Below are 13,591 nucleotides of genomic sequence, written 5' to 3'. Positions count from 1 at the left end.
AGAGACTGGTGCAGGATTGCCGAGCAAAGGAGACAAGTATAAGAAAATAGGGATTTTTGCAGTATTAAGGGAAAACGTAACTGGAAAGATTGTGAAGCAATTCATGAAATTACAATAATAGCAGACCAAGCACTGTCCCGCAATACAGAAGGAAACCATGTCAAAGAGGAAGAGTTAGGTAGAAAACCTGAGAAAAAGGCATAGGAGTTTACTTGGAGCTCAAGTGGTACAAATGGAGGAAAGGTTTAAAGGCAGTGAAAAAGAGACGAAAAGAGACCCAATCATGGTTGTCCACGTAGGGATAACCATGCTAAAAAATAATAAAGGGGCCTTAAAAGTCAAAGATAAGGAATGCAGATGTTTGGTAAAGGAGGGACGTATACAAAGAGAATTAATGTAGTAAGGTGACTGGCAGACTGATTCAAGAATAACCATTCCATTTTCATAAGTACCTTAGAATATTTCAGGACAAAAGGACTGGTACAGGAGAGACCAAGTTCAACGGAACAAACCAGGAACAATGAGATTTGCAAAGCACTTATTGAAAACCATGTAAACTAGATAGTGTGAGGACAGGAAAGAAATTGAATCCCAGAAAAAAGCTGATCAAAGATTGGAAGGTGGTTATGAACACTAACTCTGGGGCGTACAGGAACCAATTACCATAAAAGGCAGACACTATGGGCCTAAAAAGAGTCAAATCTAAACTACAACATATTTAGATGAATACTAGAAGCATTAGCAATACGATGCCCGAAATGGAGGCTGTTATACCAGTAGGAAACTATGATATAGTAGAGTCAGAAACATGCATTTGATGCCACTTTAGCTTTCTCTGACCCAGTGAATACAGTCCTAGTTTTTCAAACTCTCATAACTGTAACTTCTCATACCTTGACATCACCGTTTCCATGACTCCAATATCCTTTCTACAGTGAGGTGCCCAAAATTGTACAGTATTTCAACTACAGCTTAATATCTTGCAGTTCATCACCACATCATTTTTGTATTTAATGCCCCATTATATAAAAAGCCCAGGATCCCATTTATATTTTGAGACTTTACCATTTGCAGTTCTGCTGTTAAAAGAGCTGTGTGTCTATCTAAATTTCTCTGTTCATCCACTCCATTGAGAATTTTACCGTTTAGGTTATAATTCCATTCTCTCTTTCTTTTCCTCAAAAATAACTAGTTCACATTTATCCACAATGAACTGCATTTGACATATAGCTGCTCACTCCCTTAACCTGCCTGTGTCCTCCTTAATTCTTCATAAAACGTTGGTATAATTCCCAACACCAATCTCTGAGTACATCACTGGTTACATCTCACCAATCCAGAAATATCCATTTATTACCAAGTGTCTGCTTTCTACCATATATTCATTATTTTTGCAACTAGTCCTGTTCTGCACTTCCACAATCATTTTTTTAAAAAAATGTCCCAATACGCCACACCAACTTTTTTAAGGAAACTGCTCAGCATATAGACAAAGTCAATTAAATTAGTCAATCATGACCTGACCGTTACAAATCCATTTTAGTCAGTACTCCATCCCAGGACTCATTGCATCATAAGGTGTACAACTTTAAACGTTTTACAAACAAAATTATTTGGTCTCTTTCAGATATCATAAAGAGAAGACTCATTGGGGTTGGCAAGAGGAGGAAAAAAAGGCCGCCATACAAAAAGAAATCCATTTCACCCTATGATATTCTACCGAGTGACAACAGTGATTGACGCTACCAAAGATGTTAATTAGGGCTAATGTTCCATTAAACGAGGTGACTTCAGTGCTCCGTTCCAGCCTCTTGAAAGTAGCTGCGTACTGCGATTGGGAGGTGGAACCTTATCTGTGCAGAAAGCAGCCACGCTGGAAGAAACAGTGCAAAAGATTGCAGAGAATTTATATCACAAGTAGTTTGAAATTATATTTTACTAAAGACTTGTGTGACATAAGTTACTTTGTTCAAGATGTAAATCATGCGTTTTGTCAAGATTCATCTTGGAAAAATGTACAGTTGTTGAGAAATGATCTTAAGCAATGTTCTGTTCCATACCTCATTTGTGATTTCACTCCAATCCTACAAAGCACAACTTCACACGACAGCTGCCCGTAGAGTTTAAATATATCCATGTTAAATATTTTTATAAAGTGATAAGACATCGAAGGATTATATGCTGTACGTAGCATATTTCAAATCACACCCTTTCTGAACCTGCAATGTCCCAAGATTTCCCACCATTTGCAACTGTAATTCACAGCAGTTATGGGGCCCTTTGGTTGGAACAAGGTTAAAACTTACACACTTAGTTTTTAAAACATTAAAAATGAACTGCTGAGTTGCATCATCTGGTTCAGCATCAAATAGAACATCACCTTAATTTATTTGGCCTTAAGACTGCTCAATGTAACTGGAAGTAGGTTGGACTGACATGAGGTAGAAGGGAAGAGAGATAGGGGGGCAGGGTGGGAAGAGAGATAGGGGGGCAGGGTGGGAAGAGGCTCATGTGGAATATCAACAGCAACATAGACCAGTTGGGCCAAATGGCCTGTTTCTGTGCTGTAGATTCTATCTAATTCAATGGACTGTGGGCTGTGGAGACCTCATGTAGACAGGTTATTGCAGAATCCATTCCTGCTGGTTTCAAAGTGTGACAACCTTGAGATCAAGTTTTTTTTTAAATAACTTGTTACAAATAATTTTAGCCAGGGAGCAGAACAACTGTTACAGCAGCAATCTTTGTTTCTTATTATAAAGGCATGAACTAGAATTGTTTTTTTTTGTGTGCCAGTCTTGGCTTTCAAAGACTAATGACTTAGTCAACGGCACCATCCATTCCTGCCCAAACTCTTCAATGAAAGTAAAGCTTTCAAAAGCCACAAAATTAAACACCCAACCCTTTAAATTCATGATACAATTTTAAAAGGAAATGAAATCATTTTTGCCTGAAGCCATTGATCCAGTTAGTGACATTAGGTTATAGGTTATCATGGAGTACTGTCATAATTTATATGGGAGTTTGATTTCACCACAGAATTGGCTGTTGTAATGGAGAAAACAGATCAATAACAGCTGTTTTTTAAAAAAAGAATGAAGTGGCAATCAGAAATTCATATTTGGCTCTGCCCAGATTTTTATTGTACTTGTTCTCACTTTCTGCTAAACAATTTCTGCTGTACTTAAAAACAAACACACGGTCTCATTTTCCTGATGAAGGAAACCTCCAGAAAGCAGGTTTTTCAAAACAATTTATCAGTAACTGGGGCGGGCGGGGGGGATGGAAAAAAGTCAGGGGTCCAGGAGCACACAAAAACTAAACTGCTTACCAAGCACAGAAGAAAGTGCTGTCACCTCGTTGATGAGGGAAACTGGCTGTGAAATGGACTTCTGTTTGTCGATTGAATAATTATTTTTGTATTGTGTGTAAAATGCTAAATTGGAAGCTGCACTGGAGTGGGAGTAATTTTATGGGATTTTACTGCAGGGGAGTAGAAAAATATTCACACCAATAGGTGCGCAATATTATTTATATTTAAATACAAAATAAATATAGCATTGGAGTGTATTACTGACTTTTGTATTGAGACAAACCTAATTGTAAATGCTATTCACTGAGTAAATTTAAATGCACAGCGATTTGCAATCTAACAGGATAGTGTTACACAAATATTGATGTCTCAGACATGATTTGGTTTCAGGCATACCCTTGCGTCTCATCTGCCAGGTTTCAATGGTGCAGGTCTATTGATAGTGAAAGGCTTAAAACAAATTCTGCAGCATTCACTTTCCTTCAACATGCATTTGCCAGAAGTGAGTCATTTCTATAAAGGTAGATGTGCGATCAATAGGGAAAGTGATTTATCACTCACGTAGAAGTGGGCATTTTCACTGTTTCTGGGAATTTCTATGCAAAACCATGCCACTCGGGGAGTAATAAGTGTAAAAGTTCACAAGATTTGACCTGGGATATCTTACCATGTCAATTCATTTTCCCTAGTCATCAATATAGTAGTTAATTGGAGAAAATATTTTCAAATAAATGTTAATGAACATATTTCTGAAATGTGTATGATACATGATTTGATTATTTTCTAGAAAATATTAAAATTTTAAAATTTACATCATCAAATTATTTTCTTTCCACATGTCTGATCCCAATTTTCCAGAGTTTACTGCCTGAATCTGGGAAAGATGTTCATCGATTGGCTTCTTTGTACTGCTTGTTTATTTTTTACTTGGTGATCAGAGCAAAGGCCGGTCATGTGAACCCTAAAATGCATTACATCTTTTTAAATATAATCTAATTCTATAGAACATATACAGGTGAAATTTGCTGCAAAACAGGCTTCTGCAGTCAAATCATAGTTTCAGCCTTAAGTCAGTGGTAGCACTCTTGCCTGAGTCAGGTGGTCATGGGTTCAAGCACCATTCCAGTACTGAGCACATAAGTTAGGCTGACACTTCAGTGCAGTACAGCGGGAGTGCTGCACTGTCAGAGTTACCGTTTTTCAGATGAGATGTTAAACCAAGGTCCCGTCAACTACCTCAGATGGATGTAAAAGATCCTGTGGCATTATTCGATGATGAGCAGGGGAGTTCTCCTGGTGTCTTCGCCAACATTTATCCTTCAAACATCTGGTTATTCCCTCGCTGCCACTTGTGGACCTTGTGCACGAATTGGCTGCCGTGTTTGCCTACACTACAGCAGTGACTACACTTCAAAAGTACTTCATTGGCTATGAAGAGCTTTGTGAAGTCATGAAAGGCATTATATAAATGCAAGTTTTTTTTTCTTCTATGATGACCTGCAGTGATACTGTATGTGGTCTGACCTGAAGTGATGGTGTATACCATTTCCTTGTAAAACAATGTATATTATGTAGTAACAATTTGAACATTCAAAACTAACCTCCGATCCAAGTTATTTAAGTTTTAAATAAATACTTGCTTTTAGTGTTAATACAGCAGCTACAGTTCATCCCAGTGAAACTGAGAATCTTTGTACCTGTAGAAGAATGAATTTCCATGGGGGGAAATTGCTTTTTCTCATCCTTGATTTTAAATTTTCTAAATAATCAAGTATGTATTCAAACAGCTTATTCAGAAATCAATTTAACTGAAGCTTGCTTCATTTTACTGTTTTGTTAAGTTGTAAAGCATAGTATAATGAAAATAATCTTACTTACTTTTTAACACAAGCTATACTACAATATATTCTAAAATTCATACATGCAGGATTGAAACTGCTGGACTATATTTATTTAAAAGTGGGCTTGAAAACTGACATGCATTTTGAAGATAAATTTCAAATATTCTGCTATTCATGGCACTGTTAAAATCATGGGATCAAATGCAATATCTTCCTTAAAACATCAGAATTCAAGTTCAGAATTTTTCCTTGAACATTCAAATATCAGCTCAATGTCTAACACAATAAAGTAATATAACCAGCTAGCCAAGGTATAGTTGAATGCTCGTTATTGTGGAGTTACATTTGTATTTACATACACAATAAAAGTTAAAAACCAAACACATACAGGATCAGAGATTCAATGCAAGCGGATAATCAAATTCTCAAACAACTCTTTACAATCTAGAAACCTTTATTCTCATTACATTTCATCATTCTAATAGGAAATTGATCTGAAATCTTATATTCTTAACACCAAACTTCAATATTGTTTCTCAACATAATAACTCAGATGAAAGCATGTATACAGTATTTAGTATACAATGGTTAGTATTTCTCCATATTCTACTTAAATCCACTTTTGTTTGAACATTTATTAACCTATCAATGTAAGAATTCTGTATACAGCAAGTATTGTGCACAACTGAATGTATTTATTTCAATACAAATGTACAATAGATGAGTTTACAAGGAAGCCCACCACCACATTTCCACTACCAGCTACAATAGAGTGCATTTCTAAATGGAATTAGTTACAATTAGCATTCATTGCACAACAGAAACAATAAGCAGGTCAGTGACTGTCCTTGTTAAATATAACTTTTAGCACTCAATTGTCCAAAAGTGCATGCTTAATACCAATTGTTTGAGATATCAGACATTTGGATATTTTTTTTAAAAAACAAAAACATTCTGTACCACACATTAGGGCTAAGTAATGGAATATATAAAATAACAAGTGAGTTACAAGGCAGGACCCCAGAGGGGTCCCTTCAGAAGGCAGTTTATAAACAACATCTGAACCCAAAGGATTAGATTGTAACTGAACTCATTCCAAGGTATTGGTATCTTTTATAATATATACAGCAATTTTTTGTAAATGTAAAATTAATATTTCAAACTGCTATTGGTCGAGTTCCAGTGCCTCAGAGATATGTGCTGCAATGTTACAAGTAGGAATTAATCTCCTCTATGACATTCCTGCTAGGTCACTAGAGAAAAACTTGTAGGAGATTAGAGAGAAATTCTACATGTTGGTATAAGTGTTTTAGACCATTGCCAAGGTGTAATACTGATTATACAATAGCCTTACTTGTAATACTTGGATGGATGGTAGACATCAATGCAGCACACACTACCTTCAGGTGTATTCTGATGTCACAATCAGTGGCCTCCTTTGAATACCCTTTATGACAAATCGGCTATCACTGCATTGAGAAATTGTATTCATTTTGCTAGGAATTCCATATGTTTTTTTAAAAACACAAGTTTTATTTTAGTGAATATAACTCATTTCATACATTCTTCATTCTCAGAATACAGATATAAAATTTGATCCACTGCCTTTCTCTCTCCCCTCCCCCCCCCACCCCCTGAAAAGTCAGCAGTTATGGAATGGTAGGAGGGAATTCCAAGGCAGTAATACAGTGGAGGAGCTCAACTAATACTGACTGTAAACCTTGTATGGTATGTACAAGTTATCAGCTACTACCTGAACCCACAAATCACATTACTGCTTTTAGCTCCCTATATATAGATTTTCTTTTCGAAAGTTATAAGTTTCTGGTGACATACCAGTAATCAGAGCTGCCTCAAATCCTTGTAAAGTGAGGTCAGTGAGTATATAAAAATCACTATTTTCCTCAGTGAGATAAAGAGTTGTTATGTTGCATGTGATTCTAGTCTTATCTATAGGAGTGTGCAGTTATTCACGTAGACAAGAGACTAATTTCACGCACATCCCCTGCAAGCAGAGTGTGCCAATATTGAAGAGGCCAAAGGAAATGAGTGCATGACAACTGAGTCATAGCTTGAATAGAAAATATATTTAAGATCTTCCCAGTTTCTTTGACTTTGTTAGTCAACCCAAAATGTTTATAAAGGCTGCAAATGGATCTGGAGCTTCGGCCCCAGTGTGACTTCTGTACTGCATCACTATGTTCGTCTGGTTGCCAACCTTTTGCCCCTGCAGGATACACAGCTGTATACAGAACTGGAAATTTACTGCTTGCTTAGTGCCCCTGTCCAACACAGGACAAGGAAAAAATAAATCCAGGCTGTCCAGAAGGCACCTTATTTAATCCTATCTTTAATGTTGTGACAGTGAAGAATTCTGTGCCTCAGGTCTGAAATGCATCTGTGACTGGGGGAGGGGTAATTTTTCCAACAATGGATGCACTAGTGTGGTGCTTACAGAATACATATGGAATTAGTTTGTTCCACTTGTGTTAACTGTCCATTTGATAATTTTATAGTAGTTTTACACCCAAGTATATTTTCAAAACATACAATTGGTTAAGGCGTTCTAAAAATGAAGTTCTGGAAGAAAATCTATAGCTTATATGGAACTTTCATTTCAAAATGCAGCATTTCATGAACTTCTGTTGTAAACAAGACTTGATGCTTACAGAATCAAACAAAAACTGACTGGAGTGAAGGCAATGCTGTGTAATATATCTGCTGTCCATATGATATTAGCGTTCAAATCGAAAAAGTTTGAATTGGGCAGTAATAAGTGATCATGACTGTCCGCACAAGGCCATAATGTTTGACCTTTCCCTTTGCTGTTTGCAAATTTCCCAGCAGCAGCTTTCACATGAAGCAACAAAAGGCCGTTACACCAAGATGAACCATGCCATTTATTATGTCATTTAATACCTTCCCTAGCCATTCTGAGCCGTCCTTTATAAATGCCCTAGGCCACAGTCTAAATATTACTGTATCATGTCAAGTTAACAAGACATTTGAGACAGTACAGAAAAACAAAGTTTAATTCCCTTTGACTGCACTGCATGCCCTGCCTGCATTGTGCCTTGCAACAGCTTTTTCCTAATTCGGTATTTTCCTCATGGAACCAGCATTATTGTAGTGTCCTTTTGGTTTCACTGAATCTATGTAAAAACAGACACAGTCATCAACACATTTTACAATGTCAGTATATCTTTCAGTACTAAGGCTTCTAAAAGCTCAGGCTTTGATGAGCACTTTATCAAATGAAGTAGTAAAAGGTTTCACAATGCTTCCATGTTCATTCAACAAATGAGGTTACCTTTTACACTTAACATAAGCTGAATTCAGTTACCGAATCTGCCTAGTGCAGCCATGTAGTGGTTTTGGTTACTCCAGTTACATAATTAATTTGTAAGATTACAGAGTGATAAAAAGTCCTTGCGTTTAACATTATGAAACTACGTACATTTACTAGTTTTGTTTTTATATACAAAACAGCACCCCAATACTGTATGCCTGGGACTTCAATTAAGGCCTAAAACAATAAAAAAATCTGTGCAAGTGTGCATACCTCATACTACAGAAGAATCTCATTTATCCACAGAGTGGCTTTCTTCCAAGTTATGGACTGCAAAGTCCTTCCCTAATTACCATTCCCTTTTAATCAAATTAGTTTTCTGGCATTCGAAAAAAGTTCCCAATTTGATTTGCATCTCCCTACCACCCTCTGGAGCAATTTTCATCAACATTTTTTTCTTCAAAATCTGATTTTTGTTAGGCTAGGCTCACAAAACATCGCATCTTTTAACTATTTTGAACGTAGAATTTTCTTATTGATAATCAATTTTCCCACTACCTGTGGCTCACAACTGCATGGCAATCAATTAGTTAACATAAGGGTGTTGAAAAGCTTACATCAATTCACAAAGCTGCACTGCCCATGTTATTTAGATAAATAAAATCTTCAGCAGTTACTATGTAGTGTTCCTTTCACTGTACAGTATCAAATGTCAAGTCGATGCAAGACATTTACTCAAAATGCTGTAGATGGTGCTTTTTCCTTGTAAAGAGTGTTTTTTGAAATCATAAACATATGGCATTTAATGTTCACAAATAAAAGAAAATGAAAATGAATCATCATTTTTATTCCAAGAGTGAGAATGGATATCATAGCAATCGGACTTTAGTCTTGTGTAGTAATGGCCAATCTGCTCAACTCACTTTAATAACATTTACCTTCAGCAGGCTAAACCATAAAGAATGCTGGGAACTGAAAGCACCTCCACTTCCTGTGCCCAAGGATAATATGGAGCCATTTGTCTAAGGAACACAAAATTGCACTACTACTGCACCCATCAATTATTGCAATATGGCTAAATAAAACATTGGTTTCTGGCTTCAGTACCTGATGTACAATGGGTGTTAGAGGATAATGTTCAAACTTTTAAACTATGAAGTATGTCCAGTACAACCAATTGCTATGGTCAAGTAGTATTTTGAGCCATTGCATAATTACTTCAATAAACTATCAATTAACTTACAATCCTACACAGATTTATGACCCTTGGGTTGGCCAATGTGAAAAATAGTGCCACTAATAAAGCAAAGCCTGAAGACTACATTACTATGGGGTACAACTGTTCAACAAGATTCAACTGTTATAAGGTATACAATGCACAAAGATGCAATGATACTGATGGTTGCCAGTTACAGTCACAGGTTCACAGTATTCTATACAAAAAAGGCACCCCACTACTAATATTTTTTCTAATGGTTTTTTAGAACATCCATTGTTCTTCAGCCTCAGGTGATGTCAAAATGGATCACCAGTGGGTAACCCATTGATAGTCCATATTAAACTTTGGTGGTCTCACACAAGAACCATCAGCAATTTTCAAGGTGTGGCTTAACTGTTGAAATGGTTTGCTTGCAGCTCTTTTTCATATAACAGTTATTGGATGCATGAAGCCTTTGTTGCAATGAAATTTTACACCATAGTATCCACCAATAATGTAGCACTTAATACGTTTGCAAAACAACTTATTTGTAGAAGAGTCAAGAATTCCAGTGTAACATAACACGATGGTCGAGAAAGTAAATATTCACATCTTGCCAAAATGTCAGAAGTCAAAGGTCATTGGCCATCACCACATTGCGACTTTTTGTTTTGGCCGCGTCATTATATAGTGGTAACAATTCTGGTTAACTTTTACTGGTGAGTTCTATCACATAATTGGAAGTTTAAACTTTCCAGGAACTTTCATCTATTGTGAAAGCTGAAACAATCTATTGCAGAAAAATTCACAGTACTTGAATCAGAATATGTACAGGGATATAAGTTTGCTTTCAAAGAAAGATGCATCTCTTTAGTCTCCCAAACGTATGCCAAAAAAGGAATGTGAATGAAGTGCTTTACCGTCATTGTTTTTTCTCACGGGTTGTTATGGTAACTAGCTGCTTGGCTGCCTTGGCAATGTCATAGGCACACTGGATGACTTGCTGTGTGAGCAACTGAATGTCAACAGGTGCGCCTGGCTCCGGTGGAATTGTTTTCCTGCACTCACATTGCAGTCGGAAGGCACTCGCGTTTAGCAATCTCAAAGAGCAACGAACTGTTTCCAGGGCAGGTTTCTGATCATTTAAAAATAAATACAAGTTAGAAAACTCTAAAGTGCAACACTAGCGGTACCTTTACAGCTACAAGTTTACGAACCTAAATTTTCCTCATTGAGCCAGGACAAATGACTTGCCTTTTACACGTAAGCTGAATTCGGCTACTGAATCTGCCTAGTGCAGTCATGTAGTGGTTTTGGTTACTCGTGTTACATAATTAACATGTAAGATTACAGAGTGATAAAATGTCATTGCATTTAATATTTTTAAACTATAAACATTTACAATTTTGTTTATAGTAAACAAATAGTATAGGAGCACTCCTACTCCTCCCAGCTCCGTATTCCAGTAAGTTACGTACCTTCTTGGTTGGCAGGCGATCCCTAGGCTTGGTTTCCGAGTGCAGCCAGCGCCATCACTGGCTGCCTCAGGGCAAACCAACCTTGGAGAGGGGACCTCAAACAGGCATTAGGCCTGTTATTTGCATATGCAAAGGGCCAACACCTGCTTCAGGCATGGGTAAAGGACACCTCTCATTTATCCTCACCCAATATGGCAGGCGCTGCACGGACCAATTTCTAGGCCCAAGTGCCTTCAAGTGAAGTGGGGTTAGACTGCGGGGGATAATTGGACCAGTAATTCAGTCCCCATTTTGAAGTAATATATTTTGTCCTTATTTTTATATGTTACATTATAAATTCCTATGTCCATATTTATAGTGGAAACTGATGTAAACTTATGCTTCAGTGCTTCCACTGGTGGGAGGGTATAATTACAGTATAACAAGTTTACCATAAGCAGTTTCTATTATAAATGTGGACATGGGAATTTATAATGGAAAAGATGGACAGGAGATGGATAGATATGGACCCTTAATGTTAAGTTTAATGTCAGCTTTGATCAGTTGGTAGTACTCTCACCTGAGTCAGATGGTTGTGGGTTCAAGTGCCTCTCCAAGACTTAAGTAATTTAGGCGACTGAGGGAGTTCTGCAGAGTTAGGCTTTAAACAGAGACCATGTCTATCTGTTCAGGTGGATGCAATACATCCTATGGCACCATTTGAAGGCCAGCTATTGTCAACATGCCTCCCTCAACTGATGCCACCAAAAAACAGTAACTGATTTCCTTTCATTTGCTGTTTGTGGAAATATGCCGCGTACAAAGTGGCAACCTCATTTGCCTACATCAAAAAAAAAAGTAATTCTCTGTGAAGCTCTTTGGGAAGTTCTGAGGATTTAAAAAGTTCTTTCTTTGAGAGTTTTGTAAATGACTAACGCCTCTCATCCACCTTGTGCATGTGTGCAACTGAGATCAATAAAACACTGCAGTAGCTCACCTACACTGAGGAAGTCCATTGCACGATTATAGTGCAAGCAGGTGGTTAAATTTCAGAGAATTCAAAACTGTAAAATGTCATCATAGAATAAATACTTTTTCTAAAGGTTGGAGGGTGAAGAGAGAACAATGTTCTCTGCATTGATTAATATTACTCCATCAGAACTCCAGATAGACACACTTGCAATCACCCCAAAAATTTGACTTTTGGCTTCAATTTCCTAAATCCCTGCTCCATTGCTCAAATGATGCATTATATCCCAAATGGAAAGTTACTCCAAATTCAGAGCCAATCTTTGACCTATTCTGCACTGACTTACCAATAGAGAACCAGAATCTCACCAATAGGCCAGCAGATTAGTTAAGTTTCTCATTCAGGTGAATTCTTAGCACAATATCATCAATGGCATCAAAAGTACACAGCAAACAGAATTGTTACTACAGGGAGAAGATGTTAAAACTAATCCCATATCCAACATCTGTGTGTAGAATTGTTTGTCATCTGAGAAAGTCAGTATTACTTTGCAATGAAAACCTACCTTCGGAAAGAGAGAAGCCATTTCAGTGACTGCAGAGTGAATCTTTTCGGAACATGGCACGAAACTGTGAATGTAATAGATGGCAGATTAGGATTCATTCACTGACCTATACTCAGAATAATTGGACAATAACATACCATTTATCTTAAATGAATTTACGTTTCAACAAGTGCACAGGTACAGTAGCCTCAAAGGAAGATTAGCATTAGGAGGACAAAAGAATATAAGTTGCGCAGGAGGGCAAAAGGGAAAGATTGGAGAGGGATGGCGATGAGTCACAGTTGAAGAGAACGGTTTTGTGATAGCTTTTAAAAGCAGGCAAAAAGGTAGCAAGGCAGAGGGAACTGGACAGGTAGTTCCAGAGGCCTGAAACACAGTGGCTGAACAAACATTAACCAATGGCAGAATGAAGAGTTGGTGTCAAGAAGAAAACCTGTGTCAGAAAAGCAGAGGGGTGAAAGGTAGAAGGAGAATGGCCAGGCCATGGAGGGATGATAAGAATTTTGCAGTCAACCGCTGGGGTATGGGAAGCCAGTGGAGTTTGGAGAGGATGGGTGGGTGATGGGAATGTGGGATTTTTACATGAGTACATGGCCTTCAAAGTTGAAACTTATTGAAGGTTGAGGAGAGGATTAGAGAAGTCAAATATCAAGGATGGAGGATGGAGTAAGGGTAGAGGCTGGCAACATTGAAGTCGTGGACGAAAGCTGTCTTTATAACAATGTGGATGGTTTTCAGGAATGAGGCAGGCCATGTGGAGCAAGTGTCAGTGGGGGAACATTTAGGGATCATAGTATCTAAGGTTTAGAATAGCTACAGAAAAGGACATGGACGACTCTCAAGTAAAAATACTCAATTGGAGGACGGCTAATTTCAGTGGAATGAGACCTGGCCCAGGTAAATTGGAATCATAGATTGGCAGGCAAAACTGTAATTGAACAATGGGCGGCTTTTAAGG

The 13,591-nt window shown here is 37.6% G+C and overlaps 2 protein-coding genes across 6 annotated transcripts in view; one reads left to right on the top strand and one right to left on the bottom strand.

Annotated features, from left to right (window-relative positions):
• LOC137344965 (uncharacterized) overlaps positions 1-2,484 on the top strand; it is a 40,052-nt gene extending 37,568 nt beyond the window's left edge. For all 3 annotated transcript variants that reach the window (XM_068008272.1, XM_068008271.1, XM_068008270.1), the window contains exon 9: positions 1,628-2,484. In XM_068008272.1, the coding sequence (XP_067864373.1) occupies positions 1,628-1,740 (113 nt within the window). In that variant the 3' untranslated portion in view covers positions 1,741-2,484. The remainder of the gene's footprint in view (positions 1-1,627) is intronic.
• A 3,345-nt stretch (positions 2,485-5,829) lies between these two features.
• git1 (G protein-coupled receptor kinase interacting ArfGAP 1) overlaps positions 5,830-13,591 on the bottom strand; it is a 157,082-nt gene continuing 149,320 nt past the window's right edge. For 2 of the 3 annotated variants that reach the window (XM_068008268.1, XM_068008267.1), the window contains 2 exons: positions 12,634-12,697; positions 5,830-10,776 (listed from right to left, as the gene is read on the bottom strand). In XM_068008268.1, coding sequence (XP_067864369.1) covers positions 10,564-10,776; positions 12,634-12,697 — 277 coding nt within the window. In that variant the 3' untranslated portion in view covers positions 5,830-10,563. The remainder of the gene's footprint in view (positions 10,777-12,633; positions 12,698-13,591) is intronic. The other variant, XM_068008266.1, reaches the window with a different exon arrangement.

The sequence above is a fragment of the Heptranchias perlo genome, chromosome 28 (assembly GCF_035084215.1).
Source record: "Heptranchias perlo isolate sHepPer1 chromosome 28, sHepPer1.hap1, whole genome shotgun sequence".
Classification (NCBI taxonomy): domain Eukaryota; kingdom Metazoa; phylum Chordata; class Chondrichthyes; order Hexanchiformes; family Hexanchidae; genus Heptranchias; species Heptranchias perlo.
Note: the sequence above shows the minus strand (reverse complement) of the source record. Positions and strands in the feature narration are given on the sequence as shown.